This window comes from Drosophila arizonae, chromosome 2, assembly GCF_054131065.1.
Source record: "Drosophila arizonae isolate 15081-1271.41 chromosome 2, UAZ_ARI_1.0, whole genome shotgun sequence".
NCBI classification, from domain to species: domain Eukaryota; kingdom Metazoa; phylum Arthropoda; class Insecta; order Diptera; family Drosophilidae; genus Drosophila; species Drosophila arizonae.
In genome coordinates, this window is record NC_142922.1 from 30,702,649 (window position 1) to 30,729,307 (window position 26,659).

Sequence of the window (26,659 nt, forward strand, 5' to 3'; positions counted from 1 at the left end):
GCCAATAATTGCCTAAGATTGTCTTCTATTCTATTTCTATTCTCTGTTTTCTATAGCTACGAACTGCTCTTTCAACGCCTGATAAAGCACACAGATCACGACCATCCGGATCAGAAACATTTGCAGGATGTGCTGAAGCTCGTGCACGACATATTGGTCCACATCAACTGCAAGGAGCGTGAGATCATGGAGAATGGACAGCGGGAAGCGACATTGCGGGAACTGGAAGGCGTCATAGAAGGCATAACCGATTTGATAGCACCAGATCGGCAGTTCTTGCTATTCGACTTAGTGTCAATGCCGTCGGGGCAGGGTGCGCGCAAGGACCGCGGCTTTTTCCTGTTCAATGACCTTTTGGTGCTCACTAGCATAAAGAAACGCAGTGGGACCATTCGGAAGCCAAACAGCTCCATTTGCCCCGGGTCAGTGGCCAGCACCTTGGACACTAACAAATACAAGTTCCTCACCAAAATTTCTTTGGATTGCCTCGAGATTGTCAAGTGTGAGTAAATTGAATTGATATCATAATGCCGTAGCTTTACCCAAATATTTCCTAGCTAAAGATGAAAACATAAAGCGTATCGTAAGCGAAATTGAAAGCCTGAACGAAGACTGCAACAAATTGCAACAGATAAGTGAGATCACAGCATCCATCAAGTATCCTCATCAGTATCTCGAAGACGTCATCCGAGAGCTGCATCGCGACATCCAGAGGCAACTGGCCGAGCGTCAGGCGAACGACACGCAGCTGAATATGTTGGAGTTGACTGTTAGCTCGCCGTAAGAATAACTTTGCATGTGCCTCAAATACGATTGCTGCAGATCGATGCTCTCTTCCTTTTCAGTAATGGAAGCCAGAAGCTGACGGTGGTATTCAGCAAAACAGAAAGACGCGCCAATTGGGAGGAGGTATTCAATGAAGCTAAATTAAAGTTGGGTATGTGCAGAGGCGATGCTAGACTGATGCCTCAAATACTGATATCACACGAATATGTGTAATATTTATTTATTGATTTCTGTATCCTCTCTTGTATGCAGCCGCCACCCAAGAGCGACATCCCATTCCAGAGTTTCTTACATCAATTCCTATACGCAAGACTCGCGCGGGTCTTCAATTCACCTGCGCGGCTGCCACGCTGAGCGACAAGCGAGACGTTTGGGTCTGCAATAGTGACGGATACGTGGGCCAAGTGTGCATAATGTCCTTGCATCCGGAGCCAAATGTCACCAGCTGCAACGGGGTCTGCAATGCGCGCATCCTTTGCGTGGCTTCCGTGCCCGCGTATACCACCAGCCCAAATGAACGGCTCAGTGCACAGGAGGAGAAGCCGCCGACCAGCACACAACAGAATAGCTACACACAGCAATTGCGCGACTACCGGAAAAGCATCTCGCCCATTGGCCAGGCTGCTTCCGCGTTGAGCGTGGCAGAGAAAAAGAAAGCCCCCACTTCAAGTACCGATAACGGCTCCGATGCTGCTGGCGGCGGGAGCAGTGATACTCAGCTAGACTTAAATCTGAGCTCAAGCGATGACGAGACGGATGCTGTCTCCACTGCGGCACTAGAACAACGTATGCCCAGCCCCGCACCCTCACTACATGCCACATATCACGGGCAGCAAGTAAGCGAGAATTCTAATATAAAATACTGTCAGTGTTTGATTCGAGGTGATTTACTTAAAGGACTCCAATCCCGATGAAAGCGAAAGCAATCAGTCAACAATGTGGATCGGTACTGAAGACGGCTGCATTCATGTCTACAACAGTACTGACAACATACGCATCAAGAAGAATCGCATTAAAATTGAACATCATTCAGCTGTATTTTCCATACTGTAAGGACTTGCTCATAGAATCCAGACTAGGCTCGAATTTAATCGCTCACTAATGCATTGCAGATACCTGGACAATCGTGTTTTTGTATCCTTAGCCAATGGCGACATATGTGTCTATCTGAGAGATGGCGGTAAGTACTGAATTCGGAATAGGCCCTTTATTTTGCAACTACTTGAATAATATTACTTTGCAGCCACTTCTTGGAATACGTGCTCATCGCATCGTCTCTCAATAGGCACAGTGTCGAGTCCTGTGACAAAGTTGCTGAGCGTAAATGGAAAGCTGTGGTGCTCAATACAGGGGATTATCAAAGTGTTAGATACTGAGTCCTTTTCGGTATGAAGAGCGAAGCCTTGAGCTCATTTCAGTTACATTTACTTAAATTATTTGAATATTTCAGGTTATCAATCAAATTCAAATATCCTCGGACTCAAAACCAATTACAAACATGACTGTGGCAAATAATTTTGTGTGGATATCAATACAAAACTCAGCTCACATCAAGTGCTTTCATTCCAATACGTAAGTGCTGCCACAATATTCTGCGCTTGACTATGAATAACTTATTTTACGTTCAACCTTGCTCATTAGCCACCAACTAATTACGGAAGTAAACCTTGCTCCGGCAGTCAATAAGATGTTGTCCAATTGCGACGAAATAATTAGGCAACATAAGGCCGCTTGCCTTCGCGTGACGTCGCTTCTGTGTTGTAAGGATCTTATTTGGATTGGCACGAGCGCAGGGGTCTTGCTAACTATACCAGCCCAGGGCTATGAGAAGGGCGCTCACAACATAGTGCCAACAGGCATACCTCACGGCCATACGGGACATGTGCGATTCCTGACCTTTGTCGAGTCGCCCACCCATGGCCTAGAGGGCTGCTCTCAAATTATATCAGCTGCCACCTCTCGAGAAACTGGAAGCGGCACCAGCGACGACTATACTAAACAGGGGTGAGTAATTGTACAATATTGTATTATTAATTTATGTAGAATTAACTATTTTGCTTATAATATATTTCTTGGCTTGCAGTTCAACAAAGAGCTCGAAGGTAAAGTCGGAAACCAAGAATATACTTATTATATCTGGTGGCGATGGCTACGAGGACTTTCGCAACTCTGGTGCCAATTCGCTGAGTGAAATCGCAGGTCGCGAGGACAGCACCAATCATCTATTAATATGGCAAATTTGAAGCAGAAGACGTAAAAATCGCTGGCGCTTATTGCTTTCGAGATGGAAAAACAACAACTGAAATCGCCTCGGGCAGTTCCAAATCTGGAAGCAACTTGAAGCTTGACAATGCCAAGTAGACCTCAGCGATTTTTATTGAACTAAGTTGCCAAAGAACACACGTTGACAAACAAACTAACGTTGTACAGACGCATGTTTGTACATATATGAATTAAACAAAAATTTCATTGTTTCAATATATGTATATGTATATATCAATATATATATGTATATATTTAACTCTAGTTAGCAATGTGCAGAATTTTTGTATGGATACAAGACTATATTGAGATGAAAAATATAATTACGAGTGCCAAATATATACATGTATTGCGCCGAGCATTCGGAATAAATAATTTAATATGTTAAAAAAAAATCCTTTAGCTAGGCCCAACGGCGCTTTATTCCAAGCCCACACACACACACACGTATAACTACAAACTCATTTGTATAACGTTATTTTTATAAAATTTAGCAAATATGCTGACTAAATATTATAAATAGTATTTATTACATACATGTATATGTACTATAATATATCTGAAATTATTTATTTATATACATGCATATATTTATATGTATAAACGTATCTTAATCAAAATACCTATATTAATATGTACATATAGCATGTTTATTTAAATTTAAATTAAATACTAATATTCAAATGTCGCCCTGAAACATATTAAATTAAAAGAAAACAAAACTTTATCGAATTTATTCTAAAAGTAATCACTGAATTCCAATACATTCATTATTATAATACTATACTATATGGGCAGAAATATTTGAATGAAAATACTTGTAAAAACAAAAAATCATAATGTTAACTTGTTAAGAAAAAAGAAAAAAAAAAAATAACCAAAAAGAAAAATTTATGTATTCAAACAAATAACTTAACGGCGTTTTAAAAATGCAATGTAATGCGACTTTCATGCAAGAGAATTGAATTTCAAAAACTAACAACCCATACATACCAAGTGATATTCAAGTGTTTGGGAATGTATTTACATATGTGTATATTTTTTGAAACAGCATATTACTAAGCTTGACTAATGTTAGCGATGTTTGCAGTTTTAGCTATAACTAAAGTCCCACTATCAAAAACAAACCAAAGCTACTCTCTATCTCTATCTCTATCTGTTTATACTACGGTTAATTAAGGTGTGTGTGGTTCTATTTAGTTCTCACATTCAATGCCTAACAAGTGACCTCTCACCTTTGCAACAGAGTGGACATAATCAGACTATATTTTTATTGCAAGAATCGTAGTTAACTGGAGTTGAATGTTTGTTCACTCCTAATGTACTTACTATCCATATGAACTGTTTTTTTTTTCGAAAGGTATCTAATTAAATTACATTTGAAATTTGCAGCTTTTTAGCTGACTTTTGTAAATTAATTGTAGCCAGTTAGCTGCAATAGGTATTTGATTTGTGTTTTATTTCAATGGCATCTGACAATTGTTATCCTACCTCTATGAATACCAGCAGGTGTTAGAATAGAAATTGATATAATTATACCAGAATAAATCTGAAACAGAACTGTAATAATAGATTGTGAAACAATAACTTCCCCTTTACAAATTGCGAAGTAAGATTTAACAATAAATATGTAAAATGTAATATGTAAAAATGTGGTTATATGTATATGTGTACGTTACCTGTTTAATAAACCAAATTTTCAAACTGAGCTCAAAATACCATATATTTCTATATAGTATACAATTATATTCTTTCTTTCACTCTCATCGACCATAAGGGGTTAAAATTTAAGTCCCATACATAACATTATAATATATTGGTCGTTATTGTGATATTTACCTTTTTTCCCCAACAAAATTACCTATTTAAGAAGCACTTGTTTATCAAGATACCGATAATGCTCATTTGCAGAGGAGCTAAAAATAATCACAATTGTTTTTAACTGCCCTTTATAAGCAAATCAATAGTGGAGCGTAAAAATAGTTATGCTGTCATATTGTGACTCATAATATGCAGGCAGACAGGCTCTGCTGTCCTGTGACGCTTCGCCGTAAAACAAATTATAACGTACTCGCTTTCGAGCGAAATGTGTCTAGGGTAATGGAGCGTACCAGCGGAGTATTAATAGCACATATAATGAAGAAATTTTATATGCTTTGGGCTTACCAATTAATTGTAGTATGCTGTAGGTAGCTGTGCTCTGCTAATGTGCCTTAAGAGTTGTTTCTAGTGAATTCAATTGTTTTTCATATTTTAAATTTATTTATGACCTGAAAAGAGTGTATTGGCCTACAAAGTCAATCTCTATCATTGTCTCTGTGCCTATTGGAAGAGTAAAGCCGAACATTCACATCTTTACAGCTAGCGCCTCATACCTTGAGAATTATATTACTTACTGTAGACGAAAGATCGGCCTATAAATTGGCAGATTGATATGCTTGTCTTCTTTACTGATAAATCAAACCTCAGAAACGAATATCTCTCAACAAAATAATTAAATAAACTGTATGAACGGGTATTAATCAGTCGTTTATGCCTGACTGCAATGTTTATGCTTCTTTATTTGTTTCATGGTAATAATTAAAGGTTTATCTAAAAGATACTCAGAACTGTCGGGTCGGCTTAACTTTTGAATCCCATAAGCAATAGGGCAATAAAGTTGTACTAATACCGTTATATAAAAAGCAGAAAGAATAATTTTCGAGATAACTTGTCGTTTTTCTAGAGATCATAACAACTCTTCAGCATATGCCTAATTGGGGCATAAATTTCTATACATTCGAGATAATATTAGAGTGCTTGACAATTTAATCTAATAGAGAGCATGCATTGGCGCTGTCCGCTATCTGTTTGATATATCAGTAACATTACAGATACAAGTAGCAAAATAAATTCCAAATATATTCGAAAAAAATACGCATGCGCCTCAAATGTGCATGGCTTCCAGTGGTTCATTAGACCTACGTTCCACATTTGTGGAAATGAACTAGTAAGTCGGAGTAAAATAAAGCACTGTGATTCTAATGAGGCTCTATATAGATAATATTAATCTATTTAAAGCGATTCAATGCTCTGACAAGGATGGAACATATACGCTTATCAATTCCAGTAATTTTAAGCATATCAAAAAAAAATGTACATTTACACATTGGTAAAAAAAAGCACACATTCAGGTGTTAATTTGAATATACGTTGAGCATATTTACCTTTATGAAGAAAACTTTGAAAAACAAATAGAAACCACAAACGCGATAAAAGGATTAACAGCAGGCTACACTGTACTGTCTAATCTCAAATACACAACACACATACAGACACACACACACGCACTCACACATATACATTTAGAAACGAGTCCCACATATTGGAAACTGTTGAGGTATGCCGCTTGCACAGAAAGTATAAATTTTCCCCACATACGCACTGCGAGGGAGACGTGCAGAACACTCGTGGCATGTATCTTTCGCGTTCAAAGGCCCACACACACACAAATACACTCACGCACATGCAGACACAATTCATACAAGCATACATATACGCACGAATGTGTGTGCGTTCTCTCTGTAGTAGTATGTTACGGTTGTCAAAGTGGACGGCAGTTTTGGAAGCGCTCTGAAGCGATGCAGTCGCGTCTCTGAAATCGGCTAAATAATGTTGCATTATCAAGGAATCACCAGAGAATAAGACAAAAGCGGTGATAGAGATATCGAATTGATCATAGATAAACTGTCTTATATGATTATAAAAAATAAAATAAACTCTGTGGTGCGTTCGTTACAATCTTGTGTCAAGCTTTGCCTCCAGATACAGTAGAGAATGTTGATAAAGTAAACTTTAATATGACTATATAATCATTGAACAATTTGCAAAATATTAAATATCAAAAATTGACAACAATTAAAATTGTAATTAAATAAATAATTTTAATAACAAGATCTATAAGTTTCCCTAAATGCAGTTCATGTGAATGAGATTACTAAAACTCTATCAAGAGATCATTTAGTTAAAGATATTGTCTTTAAAGTGCATGTCGTTTGTGTAGTGCTGAAATGATAATAAAGAACAATAGTTAAAACTATTAGCAAATTGAAAATAAAATAGCAATATTTGTTTAACAATCTTTCAGAAATGAGAGATAAATATGCGAACGCAAAATGTTCTTAAGGTAATGATTTTTTAATGGAATTCATAAATGAAATTAATTGCATTAAAGTCAGGCGTATGCTTAATTTATGGGCTGGCACCATCCCCTAAAGCGTGGGCAGCGTAGCGCTGGGTGTGTTTCAGAAAAGGAAGTTTCGAATCGATAGTAATGACAATCAAATTATAGAGCAGCATTTCTAAAAGTAGAGCGAGCACAAGGCCGGAAATGCATTTAATAGTATTAAAGCGCTCTCATACGCCAAGTAGTACTCATACTGTAAAAATAAAGGCAAATGTTCCAACAGCTGTTGTTCAAACTATTATTGACAGCTGGTAAATTTAATGGCATTTTCATGCTCAAAATCAACCCAAATAAAGTGGCTTTCTTGCCAATTTAATTTTGTTTTTATACTTTTATAGTGATGTATGTATGTATATAGATATTTACATAGGCACAACACAATTTTGATTCACATACATATACATTAATAAAAAAAATAAATAAAACAATGAAGAAATATGCATGGCTCTCGTACGTTCATTCGCCCTGGAATTATGTGTTAGTATATAAATATCCATTAGAAGCTTCGTTGTGTAATAAATAATTATATTATTTTTGTTGTTGATTTTTTTTTTTTTTTTTTTTTTGGGAAAAGCAATAAGGGGAAGGTCGTCGCCAGTTTTGCCATGAAAACCAAATGGCAGATAATGCTGTGCTCATGTGTGTGTGTGTCCGTGCGTATAAAGCGCAACGGAAGGCAAACTTTTCCACCATAGTACATGGTCATAGCCACATATGGCATGCGTGTATGTGTGAAGCTCTAACCGCGAAACATCGAGGCAACAGAGCGAATGTATTGGTGTTAATTAATAAATTTACTTCCAATTTGTTTGACCATTATTGTGGGAAGCCTTTTACATTGCAATAATTTACTATACCCTGCACCCAAAGGTAGATCGTGATGGGGCACAGACGGTCTGACGCCTTTTTGCCTTATCAAATGAAGTATATACATATATAATATACTTTATGAGTACTACCGAAGGCGATGTAAACATGGACGCGATATCGTAAGATCTGCAAACTTTCTGTTTTGAATATTTCTTCTTATTTACCTACACAAAGAGCAGCAGTCACGGTATTGCCTAGTCGGTTATACCTAATTGAAGATATTTTGAAAAATTGGGCTTAGATTCCATCAGAGTTTGAATAATTACAATAGGATATGCAAATTTCAATGATGATATATATGTATATATATAAAATATATAAATATATATATGATGTATATGTTATAAAAAGTTGAAATTAAAAACCCGATTTATAAAAATATGATTAATACAAATTACCGACAAAAAAGAGAGCTCAATGCAACACTTACGAGAGTTCACAATCGATAATTCGTTACTGGATATTACTTGAAATTTTAGGTTTAGATTCCATAAATTTTGAATATTTACATTAGTATTATGAGAATTTCATATCATCATTGTTCAAGAGAACTAAAAATATTTTTGATTTATAAAAATTGACTTCGATGTTTGGGTAGCTTCTAGGCCGTAGCGACTCAGCCAACTAACGAATACCATTTTCTGTTTTGCACAAGTTATCCAAGCCATAAAAAAGACCTGTAAAAAATAGCTATAGCGCAACATATTAAGGGTTACAGAGGAAGTAAGTAGTTAGCATGTGTATAAATATGGGGGCTTATAAATAACTGCATTAGCAAATCGTTTGATTTGTTATCGTGAATGCGATAAGGAATTCCATGACACTGAATACGACTGACACATGCGTGGACTTTTTGGTAGGCCTTAGAGACGAATTAAGTGGAAGGGGTATAGCCGTAGGGCAGAGCTCAAGCCATGTAAGCCAAGTTGAAAATATAATGTAAAATTAGCTTTGGCCAATCCTAATGCTTACATAAGGCGAACTCTATCCACACACACACATGTGTGTATGTAAATATAAATGCATGTATATGTGTGTGTGTGTGTGCATAAAGTCACCAACGTCACATTGTCTATCTCGCTTGTGGCTTTAATTTGCTTATCACACTCACATAAATACATATTTATATTCATTTATATATACATACATATAAACACATAGGCAAAGGCAATCAGCCACAGCCGTGGTATTTGGGGAGCGCTATCAGACGAAAAACAAATAATACTTAATACCACATTATTGTCAATGGCAACGTCGAGAACTGTCGATTTCTGGCAGGCTGAGCTTCACCACTTTCATTGTTATTCCGTCAGTTTCTTATTGTTGTGTCTAAGTGTATTAGCGCGGAAAAGCCGGAAAAATTGCGCTCTATGAACTTTAAATTGAATTTCCAGTGAACAGCCTTTCGCCTTTTATGCTGCTTTTAGCTCAAGTAAATAAACAGTGCTTTTCTTGTGTTACTTGCCTTCAAGTTTTGTTAATGTATTCATTTTCATCCATCCATTCTGTGTAAGTGTTTGCTTTTATAAGGCAATCCAATGTACAAATACGAATTTATGCTGAAAAGTGTATGTCAAGTGTTAAAGTTAATGGCAATAAGAAATAATGGTATATTTATAATCCAGTTATCTATGCCGACTGGAAATAAATAAATTAATAAATAATAAATATATATATATTGCAGTCGAGCACAATCAATCAGAAAGCAATGTTTATTGATGTGCCTTACGGACTATTCCAACAGCGATTGAACTACGAAGAAAGCTGATATAAATATATGTATATATGTATTTATTATATTGTGCATAGCTGCAATATTTCAGTCTTATTCAAATATACATATATGATATGAATGTAACGTTAAGACTGTAGAAGATATAAAATGCTTTATTTTTATTAATACTCGTATTTAATTATATAAATACATTATTATAAATTCCAAATATGTATATGCATAAAAACATATCTAAATGAATAAATATACAAAAATATCATTTCAAAATATTACAATCATAAAGTTACACTCGCAGAGAGAGAGAGAGAGAGAGAGAGAGAGAGAGAGAGAGAAATAGAGAGGATCTATCCGTTTTCGCCACTTTATGAATGAACTGAAGAGCGAATTTTAAAACTTTGGCTTGAAAACATAAATTTAAAGTCTAGATATTAATATTAATGAATATTAATATATATATATATTCGTACTAATACAGCAGTTTTACTTATGCATATACACACATATATATGTACATATATAACGTCATAAATTAGCGCTGATAGTAATCTTTTGTCAAGTGCTTCAAAAGAGTCATAAATAATGGGGATTTTGTTGTAAAATACATATACTTTGTAGTTCTTGAATTGTTGCGATTGAAGTAGCTGAATCCAGGAGTACGTATATATTGTATTAAGCTACTGCAACGAAAAAGCAATATAATCTGTTCGAGGACTCAAAATAAATCATTTATAACTAAATTATTTCATTTCCAGCTCATATTAACATCAGACATGCAAAGGCTTTATTAGCCAATAGTTCGTATACAACATTATTTGTTAGGCATATGCATTGAATGAAATATCCTTTTCGTTATTTGGTTCATTGCAGGACACCATTGGAAGATAAAAACGTCGTATCAAATAAATATGAAAGAAAAGGATTTAGAGCAATTCGAAAATCGATCGCAGCTAAGGGATCGTCCAGGGACTGCCAAGCTTGAGCTATGTAGCATCAATTCCACCAAGTACTGCTGACTCCGATACAGCATATATGGCAGTCCGTGCACAGCTGCATTTCCGACTTGGCCTATTCCCACCACTGATGTCTGTGGCCAGCAGCTTGTTGGCCACAAGCGGCGCCGTTGGACTGAAGCAGAATATTTCAACAAGTTACGACAGCTACTCGGAAACATGGAGCACTGGCAATCGCAGCCTGGCACTCAGCCCGTCCTCTGCTACACCCACAGCCGCAGTGCAGTCCACGTTAAATGACTCCGCCAATTTGACCATTGATGCGGTGCCCACATTAACTGCTTTCAATTACTACAACGAATCTGCGGCGGCGGTCGAATGGGCCCACTTCTACGATCTCATTTTCTCATGGCAGGGCATCTGCCTGATAACGGTGTTCTGCACGTTCATCGTTCTCACCGTCATTGGGAATACCCTCATTATTTTGGCCGTTATAACCACCCGCAGGCTGCGCACAGTTACCAATTGTTTCGTCATGAGCCTGGCCGTAGCTGATTTGCTTGTTGGCATTTTCGTTATGCCGCCGGCAGTGGCCGTCCACCTGATTGGTAAGAAACTTGATTCAGTCAATCACAGGTGTATTTATTTAAACGGCAATTCAATTTGCATTTTTGATATGTTGTGTTGTTCTTTTCAGGCTCGTGGCAACTCGGCTGGGTGCTCTGCGACATTTGGATATCATTTGATGTGCTGCTCTGCACGGCGTCGATTCTCAGCTTGTGCGCCATCAGCGTTGACAGGTATTGCGGCCCCAGGCAGCACACCTCTGAAGGTATTCAAATAACATTTGCCCTTTTCTTGTTTCTGTCTCTCACAGATACCTTGCTGTCACACAGCCCCTAACCTACTCCCGGAAGCGACGCTCGAAGCGCCTTGCGTTCCTAATGATCCTTATCGTTTGGATTCTGGCATTAGCCATTACATGCCCGCCCATGCTAGGATGGTAATTATATTTATGTTGTACTTACATCATTACTGAATTCAAAAATTAGACATTAGTAGGTTATGTTATATTAGCACTTCTTTAATAATATATACAATTTAATAAAAAAGAAACAAAAATAAATCAATCAATCAATTATTAACAATTTTTATTATTTATTATTTACTATTTATTATTTATTATTTATTATTTATTATTTATTATTTATTATTTATTATTTATTATTTATTATTTATTATTTATTATTTATTATTTATTATTTATTATTTATTATTTATTATTTATTATTTATTATTTATTATTTATTATTTATTATTTATTATTTATTATTTATTATTGCAAATTTCGAATGCAATGCATACTGATTTTCTAACACACTCGAATGTGCAATATATTTCTCTTTAGGTATGAGCCCGGTCGTCGAGACCTCAGAGAGTGTCGTTACAATCAAAACGAAGGCTATGTCATCTTCTCAGCAATGGGCTCATTTTTCATACCAATGTCAGTCATGATTTATGTTTATGCTAAGATTTCCTGTGTGATTGCAAAAAGACACGACAACATGACGGACATCCATATTCACAATAAGGTAAGCAAATAGCATACAGCAGAATATAAGCACACTCATCAGTTTACATGCATATTGTGATACACAATATTATTAATAGTAATATTATTACTAATACTATTATCATCATTTCGCAAACATTAATATTGAGCAATGCATACCGTCAATGGCATTTCCCTTCAGCAAGCTCCTCAGTACTAATGAGCTATGAACTTATTTCTCTCTAAATCAGAAATTCAAGCGTTACACGGCCGCCGATGTGGAGAATGATTACTCCGAGCAGGATCACAGTATGGGCTATAGGAACAAACAGACACACACACAAACGTTCTCCAACCAAACACTCTCCAAGGATCTCCAGGAGATTGTGCTTAGCGAAAGCGACAACTTTGGAGTGCCATCGACTGGAGGGAATTGTCAGTCTCTGTTAGCTCTGCCATCGCCCCATTGCGGCAGTGGCAAGAGCAGTTGCTATGAACTGACGCGGCCGTCCTCATTGTCGCTGAAGCGCACTTCCACCGCTTCAACGACAATAACCACAATGACAAGTGGTATGGGTCCCAGCTGCAGTTTGTTAGATGCGCAGTGGCAAACCCAATCGCAATCGCAATCACAAACGCAAACACACGCACAAATGCAAAACCCACAGCAACATCAAACACAACAACAACAACAACAACAGAAGCCACGCGCCCACAGTTTTCGGCATTCGCATCTCAGTGTAAGTGGTGGGGACAGGCTGCGTAGCCACCACCACCATCATCAGCATCAGAGCGCGGGGCCGGGAGGAGCGGATGCTGGAGCAACCACAACAACCAATATCAAGTCGCTGTCGAACCGCATTACATCTCTCAAGAAGGAAAACAAAACAACCCAAACATTAAGCATTGTCGTTGGGGGCTTCATTGCGTGCTGGCTACCGTTTTTTGTCTACTACCTGATAACCCCGTTCCTGGCCGAGGACCAGGTCAGTGCCACCCTGACCAATGCCCTCACCTGGCTGGGCTGGTTCAACAGCGCCATCAATCCATTCATATACGCATTCTACAGTGTCGATTTTCGGGCGGCCTTTTGGCGCCTGACCTGCAAGCGATTTTGGAGTGACGAGCAGAAACCACAGTTTCCCGCTAACACAATGTCGATTAGGCGATAGGCGGCTTAATGGGCGTGTCGTAACCTCAAAACCACAAAACCTGTGAAATTAGAAATTGGATTTGGCGACATCGCGTCATTTCCAGTGCGAATACCAATATTGCTTTTAGATCATACAGCTACAAAATGCAAATGGAAACTGAGGACTCTGGTCCTGATTTTCACCAAATAATCTAAATTAAGTGTATGCAGCTTGCGCTGAGGAATATTTTTGGGTAAACAAATATTATCATCAAAATATAGCAGCTAATACCCTATTATTATTATGGCCATAAGTATTAGCCAGACTTCTGCCACGAAGGTAAATCACAACAGCATAGAATAGTGCAAATGCTACACTAAACTGAATCAATTACCCACTTAGCATATATATATATATACAACTATACACATACATATAGGCATATATTAGTAGCAATCCAGTACCTATACACTTTTCGGCATCTGATTATGATAAGATGTTGCATTCACATAGTAACTTCCAATAGAAGCAGTGTAGTATTCCAGCTCTACCCATTAGATGTACATAAATATTTATTACACTTTTAATTGTGATTTAGCCTTAATTAAACCCTAACAACATTTACAACATTAGACGTCGAGCAAACAGTTTCCATTGGAAATATAAATAATATATCAAAATAAAAATAGCTTTCCGAAGTAAGATAATATTTAGATATTTTACAACACTTCTCGCTACGGATTCATATAGACCTATATATGACATCATATCCGAAACGCTAACTACAATTCTCCATCATTTCTGTATATGATTCAGTAAGGAGGTAAGAGCTGCCTGCAGTCCTTTAGCTCACCTGAGAAAATGTTGTTTAACATTTATCAAACTACAATTCGAATATATTTTTAAATAAAATGTAATGCGAAAATGATGTCAGTGCAAGAAGTAACTTCAGAAAAGAGTTTGTGTTTTAATTAGTTGGAGACCTCCTCTTCAGTAATCCTTGCACAGTGCCACCATAGTAAAACCTACAGATATACAACCAAACGGGATTACGTAATTATGATGACCTTTCATTTTTGTTATGGCTTTAAGCTTAAACTCAATTAATTTACAAAGGGAGGAAATAGTCCCATTGGACTATTAACTAGGATTATAGGATTATAGTTCGGATGTGAGTATGAGGAAATTCTTATGTCTTCTAATTCTATGCGTATTATTAAGCTAAGTCTAAATGCCAAAATTGATTCCTGCAAGATGTAATCAAAGATTAGATATTATATAATTTGGGAGATGTAAGGATGAGAAAGGTCAAATCAAACTACAATCATGGCAAGATCGAATTAGCTTCTGACACCCTCTCTGGGGTTCCATCGAGTTGGCCAATTTCATTTATATATTTTGTATTATTTATTCTGCTTTGGTACAGGCAACGCGGGCCTCGTGCTGAATATCAATCATTATAATCCATTTTAGATTGTAACTTTGTTTTAGTGCTAATAATAAGAACACACATAAAGGCTTTAAATAAATCTATTTATTTTTTACGTGCTCTTACATCTGTTTCAAATTCAAATAAAAATTGTGGACTTCCTAATCAATTATTATACACCCAAATAAATGTGTTTCAATCCGGGAGGGCTTAAGGGCTTACGCACGAAACATATTTATATGGTTTTGGGCCAGTTTCTGCTTGCAGATTCGCCGACATGTGAGGCGCCAGAACGCAGCTCGGAAGTCCGGATTAAAGGCATAAAGGAACGGGTTAATGGCGCAGTTCACCCAGCCAACCCATATGAGGAACGTCATGAGACCCTCGAGCTTTTTCAGCTGCGGCCAGAAGGGCACAAGGATGTATAAAGTAAAAAACGGTGTCCAACATGCGATTAGGCCTCCCATGACAATGGTGAGAGTCTTGGTCGTTTTGCTATTTTGAATTTTGGTCGATACGCGCATGGGAATGCGATGACTTGCTAGCTGCCGCTGCATCTGGTGGGACGTGGTGGACGCCCGGTTGGCTCCCATCTGATTACCATTCGGCATTTCCATGGACTTGTCAGCCATGCACTGACTCTCCTTGTAGTACAGAGCTGGCATGGACAAGGTCGAGCTGCACTTGGCATGATACCGGCAATTGTCCACGGAGCAGTGCATCAGCGAGGACATGCGCGAAACCTCTACCAGCTCATAGAAGGTCGGCTGATGCTTAAACTTTTTCCGCTTATCGCCAACTCTTGCCTCCTGGCATTTGCTGCACTTGACGTTGTTCGCCCCAAATATGGGATTCACATGAGATCCTATGACGCTGCAACGCGCCTCACAGCTCGGCAGGCATTTGTGTGGATTGCAGCGGTAAAGCTCCGCTTCAGATACAAAATTATCGCCATCCACATCATGATCTGCGGTGCGTTCCGTATTCTGCCGGAATGAAAATGAATATAAAGAGGGGTATATATAAAAGAGGTTACATACTGCATCGTTTACGATTCGTTGTCTTCTCGAGGTCAGTACAAAGCCAATCTTGACGTAAACATATAACATGATGGTGAGAGGTATGAAGAACGAGCCCATGGCCGAGTAAACGACATATCCTTTATTCTGATTATAGCGGCAGTCAACGGATTCACCTTCATACCGATTTCGGCCTGGTTCATACCTAGGAACAAGATCGAAAGAGAAGAATATTTATTTGTGAAATAAAATAAAGCTACATCGTTATATATTTACATATGTATGTATACTCACCAGCCAAACATTGGGGGACACGTTATTATAAATGCTACGATCCAAACTCCAAGAATCATTAACAAAGCCAATCGCTTGCAGCGCCATTTTTTCGAATATGTCAACGGTTGTGTCACGGCAAGATACCTAAGTATAAAGCAATATGAGAAATAAGAAATGAAACAAAATATAAAAAATGAAATCGAGTAAATGAAAACAAAAACCATGCAGCGTATTGTGTATTAAGCTGTTGACAAACGTCCCTAGCAAACAGCGCAGCTTGGCGACAACTCGGAAATGCCATTTAAATGTAATTGAAACTTTCAACAAAAGAAACCAGACCTCTATATACATATATAAATATATATAGGTATGTATATGTAACCACATACATATATACAGGCGTCCGCCCGCCCATTCGCCCATTCGCCCATTCGTCACTTATTGGAGGGGGAGGCAGCTCTGCACTATTGTAGCCTTCGCCCACTCCGCGTTATAGTTCACTTTAAACGACTCGCACAGAATGGGTCAATAAAATATTTTTGCACGGTATTTTCACCTTTTTATGCGCCAATGACGTCATGGCAGTGAATTACATTCTTTTTCCATACCGACAAATTAACGCACGGCATAAAAATGAAGGGACTGTTTGCCTAGGTAGGTGGACGAGTTTCATTAGTCATTAACTCGTGCGAAAGTCAAGAGAGAACATGCTCGTACATGCACACGTATAATGTAATTACAAAATATGAAATATGTTCTTCAGAGACTTGGCTACAACAAATTAACATTGCTTCGTTACTCACCTGTCCAAGCTTATGGCACACAAACTTAGAATGGATGCCGTGCACAGCAAAATATCAAAGAAGATCCAAACATCGCAGAGTACCCAGCCAAGTTGCCATGAGCCTGCATAGAGTATGAATTAATAAAAAAGGGACAAGCCACTCTAGTCAGAAATGCCCGACCCAGATATACCTTGACCTCCCAAGTTGCTATTATACCCACATATGTGATATATGAAAGCCTCTATGTGGTGGAAGTAAAAGAGTCAATGCATTAAAAAGAACTTAATAATTCCTGCTATATGAAATTGGGGCATTAACAGAATTTAATAAATACTTAGTATATGTAAGACAATGTATATGAACATGTATGACTATAAATGAATACATCTATTATATATTCTATATAATATTACGTCTATTTGTTCCCATCCTGTTACATATGTTCCTACAAAATCAATATACCCTGAAATGCGATTTTCAATGGGTGCCAGATCTAATTATTGTCTCTGTGCCGAGCTTTAAGGCCAAGTAGACACTTGATGCATTCGCTGTATTATAAGGTTAGTGAACTATTAAGTAAGTTAAAGCAGAATATTAACCAAACCCGGACCACCCCATCCGCTATTGGCTCCGATGACTCCGTGCCGCCGACGACCTTTAGATTATTCAGACTTTTACACGCCAGGCTCAACAATTTCAAAGTATGTCCAACATTGTTAAATTGTGCAAAACTAAAATTGTTTCTCCCAACACACAAAAGGACGTGCAAAGGCAAAGTTTTTGTTTAGGCAACTTCAACCGCATTTGTTGGGCATCTAAAACAACACGCATACCTATTATGCCATAGTATCTATCTGCTGCATCTACGTATATGCTTTGAGGGACCATTCGGCTTTACATTTTTTTTTTTTTTTTTTTTAATTTGACCATTTGCTTGTGAAAACTTTACCCTTTTAAGAAAAAAGTTTTAATACCTGGCATTTTGGGAATCATAAAAGCATGTAATTACATTTTGCGTTGCCTTTGGCTAGCGACTATTTTTTTGGCGTAGCACAAATTGTTTATATAATTCCGTTACGCAGCAAAATTTGATCAAATTACAAGAGAGCGCAGAAAATCCTTTCACGATGTATAGAAGGAGTCCACAAACCAAAACTTCCTCAAATTGTTTCTTCATAAATGAATTATATAATATGCAAAGTAACGCATATCCGAGGCTTCCTCATTTATACTAGCAAAATGTGAAGCGCATTTCATGTTCAAATTAAGTCAAATAGGGATATGTACTTACCAATGACATGCAAGGCAACTGCCGGTGGCATTACGAAGATGCCCACCAGCAAATCGGCGGTGGCTAAGCTCATTACGAAGCAATTCGTGACGGTTCGCAGTCTCCTCGTTGTTAGGACTGATAATATGACAAGCATATTCCCAATTACGGTTACCAATATAAGTAGCAGGAATAAAGCGACAGCCACAATCGTCGACCAGGTCATACTCTTCAAAGTGGCGTTCATTATTTAGGCAAATTCCGTGAAGCTCTCAGTATTGAGTTCGCTAAATGCGATTATACTACTAATACATACTAATACATATATATCTTAGATTGTAACAGTTGACTTGTACATTTTAAATAAAGATAATGCTCCCAATTGATTATCTACAATAAAATAATCAAATAGTAAAAAATGCAAGTTTAAGAAGCGATTGTGCGAAATCACATAATACATCACTTATTTTGACACATAGATGGCGCTTTGGCTAAGCCACATTATGTTAAATGTTGCATCTTTTATCCTTAAACTGTTAGCGTTTATAATCTAATCAGAATATAGGACGTTTACAGTTATGAAGTTTCGAAAGGGCAGTTTTATAGAATGTGAAAGAGTATATTTCGAGGGTTAACAGAATAAAAATGAAAAGAATCTTTAAAGCCTCTTTTAGAACAAAAGTTGACGATGATGTTAAAATAGTGTGTGAGCGATATTATAAAAGATGTGATGTGGACTGGTGTGAGCTAGATGAAAGAATGAATATGAAATGATACCATAAACTATGAGTGTAAGGATATCGCAAGGAAAGTATCTAATCTTGCAAGCCTTTAAATCAGTAAGAAGAGTTTCAAAGCATCAGAAATATAATGAAGATATTTTTTAGAGTCATGAATATGGTTTATGACTGAAAAAAAGTGATTAATATAAATATTATTCTGTTTCCAATCCTTTGAAAAGAAAAGAAGAGAATGGCGGTAATGGATTAGGAATAAAAAGTATCAACAAAATAAATTGAAGATTGTGGAAAAAGCTAATATTGTAAAAGATAATAGAAAGTTTAGTGTTAACAATATTAATGAGATTAAGCTTTAAGTGCGAAACGCCAAAGAGAAATTCGAATTTATTTCTCAGAATTCTGCAGATGTAATTTACAAATACTTTGCCTACTTGAAAGAAGTAATCGTGAATGAAATATGGAGCAAATGAGTATTTGATTGCAAATATTTAATTTTTTAAGATCAAAACTTAGAATTATACATTAATAGTGTTAGGTAAGCGCTAGGAAGCCACAAATTACTTTTGCTTAAACCTGTTGTTATCTCAGTTAGGTCAGAGATTTACTAAGTGATGTGTCATAGCTAAGTACAGAGATAGCTGCACAAGTGCCGGCCAGTACTATTCTATTCAGCTTGATTGCGATTCGAAAATGACTTTTCAAAAACATAACAAATAATAAAATTCTTGCAGTGAACAATTTTACTCACGCTTTCATACATAAACAGCCGCTGATGCTGCAAGCCTTGACTGGACAGCTGTTCCTCCAATGACCTCAGGGCCACGCTATAAAGAACAATATTGGAAAAGATTCGGGTTTTGACATAAACAATTTAATTTTGAATGTTAAATTTTGAGTGTTTGCCATTTCGCTTCAAATCACATAAATCAAATTGTGCACAGGGTAAAAAGCGAATATACCTCTTTCATTTCCCGGACAGCAAACAAAGCACTCGCTGTAAATAACACTGTTAGTCAGTGCTAAACAATGCACAGCTTATGATTTTGCAAGTAATATTTCTCAGATTTTTTATTGTTGACACACCTTCTAAGCAAATATGTAATACACATACAAACTAACGAACAAAACTTTGCATATTTCAAATTGTGGAATTTGTGCACTCAAATGAACGTGTTTCAATCTCTGCTTCTTCGATAATCTGTTGGTTCTCTAGCAATTATATTTCTTCTTTTTTGTTTCCAATACTTTTTTATATTTTCATCTATGTTATCAAATTTACCATATTATTTGCTTTAATTGCGAAAAAACATACGATACAAATTGTCTATACAGCCCCAGACAGGCAGACAGCCGCACAGCTGCCTAAAGCAGACGCCGTTCCCAACTGACAGAACGACTTTTTGCCGCTCGGATGCTGCTGGAGGCGAGCGAGCGTAGGCAATGCTGCGTATGAACAATATATTTTATTATTGCCTGCTAAAGTACACAAAATACAGCGCACTAAACCAACAACATGGGCAAATTCTTCGGACGTTCAACGCCTTTTCGTTTTGTTGCTTTTGTACCCTGTTGTTGCTGTTGGTTTTGTTTTTGTTTTTATTATTTTTAGCTTTATTAATAAACCCGAACACCCGTTTCTATTGCTGATATGTTGAAGAGATACTGAATAATTACATTACATTAATTAAATAGAAAAGAACAAATTACAAGAAAATCCAAACAACAACCAATTTTGCTAAAGCCACAGATAAATTCCGGGCAATTTTCAGATCTTATGAATTTTCAATTACATTGATAAATATTGTTAATTTTATAAATATTATTCCCAATGCAATCCAAACTTTATACGTTTATAAATATATGTGTGGTATACATATATTTATAAACATATATAAAGACAGCTATTTGCCGTTGGCCCGATTCTTGGATGCATCTTCGCGGTTTTTTTTTTTTTTTTTATGAAAAAATAAATTTAATATGTGTTTTTATCCTGTTCGCGCCTCTAAAGAGATTGACTTCTAGATATACACGAATTCTCCTTTATCAACAAATGCAACGCAGTATTAATAAATTTGTCATTTGCATAGTTATAAACGGAATTTGAATAAATGTAACACATTCTACAAAAAACATGTTAATAACACTTTGTAAGATATCTCTCATTGTCTTTTCATTAATTAAATAATTTATAGTAACACCCATTCATAAGGAGAGACATACCTCTTAATTTATTTAATCCGTAATGAGAAAATATATTTCTAGACGTTGAAAGATAGACAAATATAATTGTTATCCCAATTAAGAAACAGTAAAATGCCTAAAGCTTTATGGAATGAAAGAAAATTCAAGTAGCTATGAACTAATTCAGACAACACTTATAATTCATTTATCAATTTCCAAATTCAGAACTGCTTGATTATGAGATTCTCGCTATTGAGTAAACCAAAACATTTTTCATCATTTTCGTTGAAAAAAAAAAAAAAAACAAAACAAAAAAACAAATGTTGAACCAAATAAAATATTTTTTAAGTTATAGCATTTGAATGAAAATGCTTCAAATGTTTCAAATGAATCTATCTGTACAATGAGAAGTATGATTTCGGCCAAATAATAGGTGCTGAGGGAGCAATAGATTAATGTTGATTTTTGTTGTATATCAAAAATTTGTTTTATATTAAAAATGTATATACAAATGCTTCTTTTTAATATTAACTATTTATTTTTTTAAATTATTGTCAGAGAAAAAAATTCCCCTATTCTCAATAATTCGATGATCAATTCTATTTAACTGTTAAGATTTATATTAAAAGTTTACTGATACTTTTTTTTATGTTTTTCTGGCCGAGATATTCCTGTTCGCCAGTCTCGTTATTCACATTATAAGCCAAGGAAGGATGTATTTCTTCATCTTCAAGAAACCAATTGTAGCTTCTCGAAGTATTTAGGTCATTAAAATATATATGTTTCAAGTCTAACGAATACATTATAGATATGCAGGAAGAAAATTACTTGTAATAAATTTTAGTATAGATGAAACATCTAAATTTGCAATATTATTAATTCGTAACTCTAACTCATAACACATGCAAAATATACTTAAGTAGAGAATGGAGTTGAAGAATATGACACAATAGTGGTCTGCCATAGAAAAAGCAAGTTTCATAGAAGTCGGGATCAATGCCTTTGTACAGATGATTAAATAGATGGATAGTCTGGCCAACTGCTCTTAATCAACTCATCAAAAATTCATAAAATTTAATGTACATGGTACGCCTTTGCATAAATTTTATGCTATTTACATTATAGCTTGAACTCTTATTTCCAATGGTTTCAGGCAATAAAACTCGACAATTAGCAGCAATTAAATTTTGGCACTCGAAGGCTGAATCAGCCTCGTCTCTAGTCTCTCGTCTCTCGTCACTGTCAACACATGCAATGGCGTCATTGTCTTTTTTTCCTTTTTTGGGAAACTGTCGTTAACCAACCAGGCAGGCGAGCACTGGGGAAGAAACTCATTACGAGTCGCGCAAAGTAAACTTTTGTTTACATGAAATTAGTAAAATGTTTGCATATCAAATTAATGCAACATGGAGACACGTAGAGTGTGGCTGCGTTGCGTGCGTTAACTTCGCTTGTGTGCTTGGTATAGACTTTGATGATTTTTCTGTATTCGGCGGGATCTAACGTTAAATTAAAGCTACATTTGAATATCAAAGAAGTGTGTCTGGAAAATGTGAAGTATGGGAAGAGAGCAATCATTTTTCTGATATACATTATTTATTTAGACTGTTTCTTGATTTTTGCTTGCATACGAATTTTAATTTATGATTTAGTGAGTTTTCTTACTTGAGCTTCATTCGCTTACCGTTAATCATCATTATAATATGTATTGAAAATATGAAGAAATTTTGAACATAACTAAAAAGGGGAAGAGATACTCCTAGATATTTTTCCACTTCCATAAATTAAAATAAAACTTTAGTGAGAACTTGATATTTTTTTTCAGGTTTTAATTCAATTACACTTTATTAAAAATTACCTTCTCAGAGAATTCCTAGGTAAGAAATTAAATCAAGCATTCATTGTAGCAGAAAACAATTGTTTCACTTAAATTTGAACAGAATTTTGCTGTAGTTCAACGTGCTTCAATGACAAATACTATTCTCGATCGAGCGCTCTGATAATTGATAAATTTATCTGTTGATTACCGCTCGAATGGCTGTTGACGTATTACGCATTATAATTTTATTTGCGGCATAATTAATTTAAGATAACGACAACATATAACATATGCACGATTCTGATATATCACATGTGAAATCGGTGTTAATTCAAACATATGTCAACTTATCGTGATAACAGTTTTGCGAGTTGAAAACAACGTTGAATAATTTGCAATATATTGTGAAGAATGAGCCGATTGAATATGGTTCTTCTATTTAGTTTTTGGTAGACAGAATTTTCACTTTGCAACCTATCGCCAGGACGTGTCGTGTTAGACTAAAACAGTTTTGACCAAGCGACACATTTCGCTAATTTCCCAACGCGCTTTGGTTAGTCATTCCCAACTTTTCACCTAGTGCTGTCTTTCATTAATGGAGTGTGTACTATGATTACATACATACATACTATATAGGGTAAACCAGCATATGTAAATATGTTACTGTGTGTGTGTATGTGTGTGCGAATTTCTGCTTGCTTGACATTGCGCCTGTAGTATTTCTCCTTAGATAATGACTCGGATAATTAGAATGGGTTCCCTTACAATAATTCGTGCATAAAAAACGGACGAGACGAGTGTAATGGCCTGGACTACTCGACTGAGTTATATTTCTTACATAGTATACTTGAACACTTAAAAAATAATTCCATTTTATTAAAGTTTTTATGTGAGTTCAAAAGTTGATGCAAATTAATAGAACGGAAAGTAAAACGACTTCCTTTCGGGTGTGCCCGACTGGGATATAGTCATAGTCCCAACCGAATGTGTGTTGCAATGTGTTTCTCACAGAGTTTCTTGCACAAAGCCCCTATAAAAATGCATTATTAAGTAAGTACATGTTACAGTAGAGCGCTTCATTCCGCATAATATTCACATACAGTAGAATCCGGTTATAACGAAGCTCAAGGGACTATATAAGTTTGTCTGGGGACCAGAATTTTCGTCGCAGTAACTGGAGCCGTTATAACCGGATTCTACTGTATATGTATGGAATTTTTTATAAATTGTGATTCCCTGTTTTTCCTGAATTTTCGCACAACCAATAGTTAAGCTATGTTTAACCAATCCTTAAAAATATTCAAAAGTAATAAAACTGTACGCACCAAAACTGGGAATTTTAGCTCTTCCACGCTCCTCAAAATGGTCGTAAAATTTTTGGGTCATCGATAATTTCAGCCAACAGTAATATATATTCCAAGTTAGCCTCTAGCACTTTAAACTTCATAGCTTTTTAATAGCTTATCTGAAGTACTAGAAAAAGCATTTTCCTATCCCTATTGGATGTGTCGGGAAAATCTTAGCACTTTATCAGATGACTTCAATAACGCTGAAATTTATGGCGTTCATACGGACAGACTGACGGACGGATAAACAACAAGACGAACATTACACTAAACCAATATGCTTCACTTCGTGAATGTGCATAAAAAATGAGTTTTATCTTGATTTGGAAAGAATGAGCGGAGGTATGCAAAATGGAGAGTGCTCACCTTTGTATACACTTAGATACATACAAGTACAATCAATTTTGGACTTGGTATTGACTTAATTGATACCAACTTATATCATTGAATAAATCGCTCGCATATTTCTATGTATTCTATTTCTTCTTTATATGTATATTCCAACTAAATTTGCAGTGAATTTAGAATGTTAATAAAGAATTCATCGTTATTTGGACACCTAAGCAAGGCAGTCCGAATTCTCATCCACTAGCAAGAGTTGTCTCAATAAAATTATTCCCGATCTTGATAATCAGCATACAAATAGGCTCAAGTATATAGCTCGCTATTGTACGGCCGAATGACGTATTTGACACATTTGTACCTAACTACATACGTCTATTTCCCATTTTAATAAAGCTTGTATGTGCAATGGATCTAGCATTGAGAGTATCAGTTGACTGGCATACCCTGTAACCATTAAACTAAATACAAATTAATAGCTAAAGTGTGTAGAAGAGATTAACATGTTTCGTGACTTGGCATATGCCAAAGTAAATATATTCTTATTAAATAGTGGTTTAAGCAGCTAATGCATTAAATGACATATGTGAGATACTTAGCATGCTATATTTAGACTAGATTATATTCAAATGCATAAACAGTCATAGGTCTGTTCGGTCTACTTACATTAATTACTAACTAAAAGCTCACATCTTTTCACATTTCAATTGAAGTACTTAAACTAAAGTTAGAACATAACTAAAAACAGCTGTAACTAGCTAGCTTATATCCATTTTAAAATATACTGGGATATCTTCCAGTGCAGCTCCTGCAGATAGTTCGTGAAATACAACCTATGCAGGATGGGCGCCTTATGCTACATGCGCTGTATAACGCAGCCCTTGAACGAATTCATCCTGACATCAATTTCACCATCCTCCAGCTGCAAAAGGGGAAGTCAACAGTTACTTCGATTCGCTTTATCATAATTATAATAATACAGTTTTGGCCGACAGACATACCTCATCGAAGGCGTAGATATCTTGGTAGCACGAATGTGATATGCATTTCCTTAAGCAGTTCAGCTTGGAGACCATCGATGGATTATTGCCGCACAGCGAGTTCTGGCTACAGGCAAGCTCAAAGTCATGATAGATGATTTCCTAAGAAAACAAGCAGAGGCAACAGCTCATGTGAAAAATCAATAAAAGCTCAGATCTACTTACATTTTTGCTTGTTTCTTTGTACGCGTATTCAGGAAAATGAAATGTGGCTGCCTTTGATGGGGACTTGTTAGTATTATCTTTATAGTTTTGCGAAGCACATAGAACCATTTTTAAAGCAATTATTGCAGCTAGAATGTAATAGAGGCGTGACATTCTGGCAGGCTGACAACTGACTGACAGACTGACTTGGTAGATTCCTGGCCTAGTATTTTGGTATTTTATAAGGGCTGCATAACGCCTCCTTGTTAAAAAGCTTTAGCATCGATAGTATTTTAGTATTTTAACTGCTTATAGTACGTTACAAGAATTTGAATCTATTTTGAGTTAATAAAATATTCATATTTGAATTGAATATTATCAAATTTCGAAATATTTATTTATATGTATATAAGCTTACATCCAAACTTTGATTACCATATGAATTTCTTGTTATTCATACATCAAATTTTCATTAGCTTATAATTATTAAATAAATTAGCATAATTTTACTATAAAGAAGCTGACATTACTTTTACGCTAAATCCATTTATACCATTGAAATTTGAAAATCAAGGTTAATGGTTAGTGAAAATGATTTTCTTTTTGAATTGAATTCAAATCTGAAACCAATTAAGCAATATCACGTCAGAATCATGATTATTACTTTACGATATGGTACTTTCTATTTATATTTTATCAATATATACCACAAACAGCTTTTAGATGGTAGAAATCTTCAGAAAACATGTCTCGAT

At 36.0% G+C, this 26,659-nt stretch overlaps 5 protein-coding genes across 34 annotated transcripts in view; 2 read left to right on the plus strand and 3 right to left on the minus strand.

Annotated features, from left to right (window-relative positions):
* The window catches only part of LOC108621883 (rho guanine nucleotide exchange factor 17), a 14,277-nt gene extending 9,521 nt beyond the window's left edge, over positions 1–4,756 (plus strand). For 6 of the 7 annotated variants that reach the window (XM_018019469.2, XM_018019471.2, XM_089462796.1 and 3 more), the window contains 10 exons: positions 57–502; positions 558–780; positions 846–937; positions 1,039–1,622; positions 1,684–1,835; positions 1,899–1,966; positions 2,030–2,172; positions 2,237–2,358; positions 2,428–2,790; positions 2,870–4,756. In XM_018019469.2, coding sequence (XP_017874958.1) covers positions 57–502; positions 558–780; positions 846–937; positions 1,039–1,622; positions 1,684–1,835; positions 1,899–1,966; positions 2,030–2,172; positions 2,237–2,358; positions 2,428–2,790; positions 2,870–3,029 — 2,353 coding nt within the window. In that variant the 3' untranslated portion in view covers positions 3,030–4,756. The remainder of the gene's footprint in view (positions 1–56; positions 503–557; positions 781–845; positions 938–1,038; positions 1,623–1,683; positions 1,836–1,898; positions 1,967–2,029; positions 2,173–2,236; positions 2,359–2,427; positions 2,791–2,869) is intronic. The other variant, XM_018019470.2, reaches the window with a different exon arrangement.
* A 1,716-nt stretch (positions 4,757–6,472) lies between these two features.
* TyrR (Tyramine receptor) lies at positions 6,473–15,057 on the plus strand. Of its 5 annotated transcripts, XM_089468927.1 has the most exons (7): positions 6,473–6,813; positions 7,175–7,213; positions 10,746–11,436; positions 11,526–11,628; positions 11,706–11,831; positions 12,237–12,420; positions 12,632–15,057. In XM_089468927.1, exons 3-7 carry the CDS (start codon positions 10,908–10,910, stop codon positions 13,550–13,552), a joined length of 1,863 nt encoding a protein of 620 aa, XP_089325053.1. In that variant the 5' UTR covers positions 6,473–6,813; positions 7,175–7,213; positions 10,746–10,907; the 3' UTR covers positions 13,553–15,057. The 5 variants fall into 5 exon arrangements, with proteins under 5 accessions (XP_089325053.1, XP_017874963.1, XP_089325062.1 ...); XM_018019474.2 differs by having other exon boundaries at positions 6,473–7,213; XM_089468936.1 differs by lacking the exon at positions 7,175–7,213.
* TyrRII (Tyramine receptor II) lies at positions 15,028–25,074 on the minus strand. 17 transcript variants are annotated; one of them, XM_089468972.1, is made up of 9 exons: positions 20,312–20,467; positions 19,992–20,026; positions 19,781–19,856; positions 18,314–18,682; positions 17,213–17,263; positions 17,041–17,143; positions 16,256–16,381; positions 15,983–16,166; positions 15,028–15,928 (listed from the first exon to the last, which is right to left on the minus strand). In XM_089468972.1, the coding sequence occupies exons 4-9, from the start codon at positions 18,537–18,539 to the stop codon at positions 15,161–15,163; spliced, it is 1,458 nt and encodes a 485-aa protein (XP_089325098.1). In that variant the 5' UTR covers positions 18,540–18,682; positions 19,781–19,856; positions 19,992–20,026; positions 20,312–20,467; the 3' UTR covers positions 15,028–15,160. The 17 variants fall into 17 exon arrangements, with proteins under 17 accessions (XP_089325098.1, XP_089325145.1, XP_089325131.1 ...); XM_089469019.1 differs by having other exon boundaries at positions 18,314–18,521; positions 20,312–20,464; XM_089469005.1 differs by lacking the exons at positions 19,992–20,026; positions 20,312–20,467 and adding an exon at positions 23,072–25,074 and having other exon boundaries at positions 18,314–18,521.
* A 152-nt stretch (positions 25,075–25,226) lies between these two features.
* Positions 25,227–26,085, minus strand: LOC108621887 (uncharacterized). The gene is made up of 3 exons (XM_018019478.2): positions 25,926–26,085; positions 25,722–25,862; positions 25,227–25,642 (listed from the first exon to the last, which is right to left on the minus strand). The coding sequence occupies exons 1-3, from the start codon at positions 26,076–26,078 to the stop codon at positions 25,577–25,579; spliced, it is 360 nt and encodes a 119-aa protein (XP_017874967.1). The 5' UTR covers positions 26,079–26,085; the 3' UTR covers positions 25,227–25,576.
* Positions 26,086–26,277: 192 nt separating this feature from the next.
* The window catches only part of Lgr1 (Leucine-rich repeat-containing G protein-coupled receptor 1), a 10,281-nt gene continuing 9,899 nt past the window's right edge, over positions 26,278–26,659 (minus strand). For all 4 annotated transcript variants that reach the window (XM_018018864.2, XM_089468901.1, XM_089468887.1 and 1 more), the window contains one exon: positions 26,278–26,659. This exon is cut by the window's right edge and continues 289 nt beyond it. The gene's annotated coding sequence lies outside the window, so the exon portion shown is untranslated.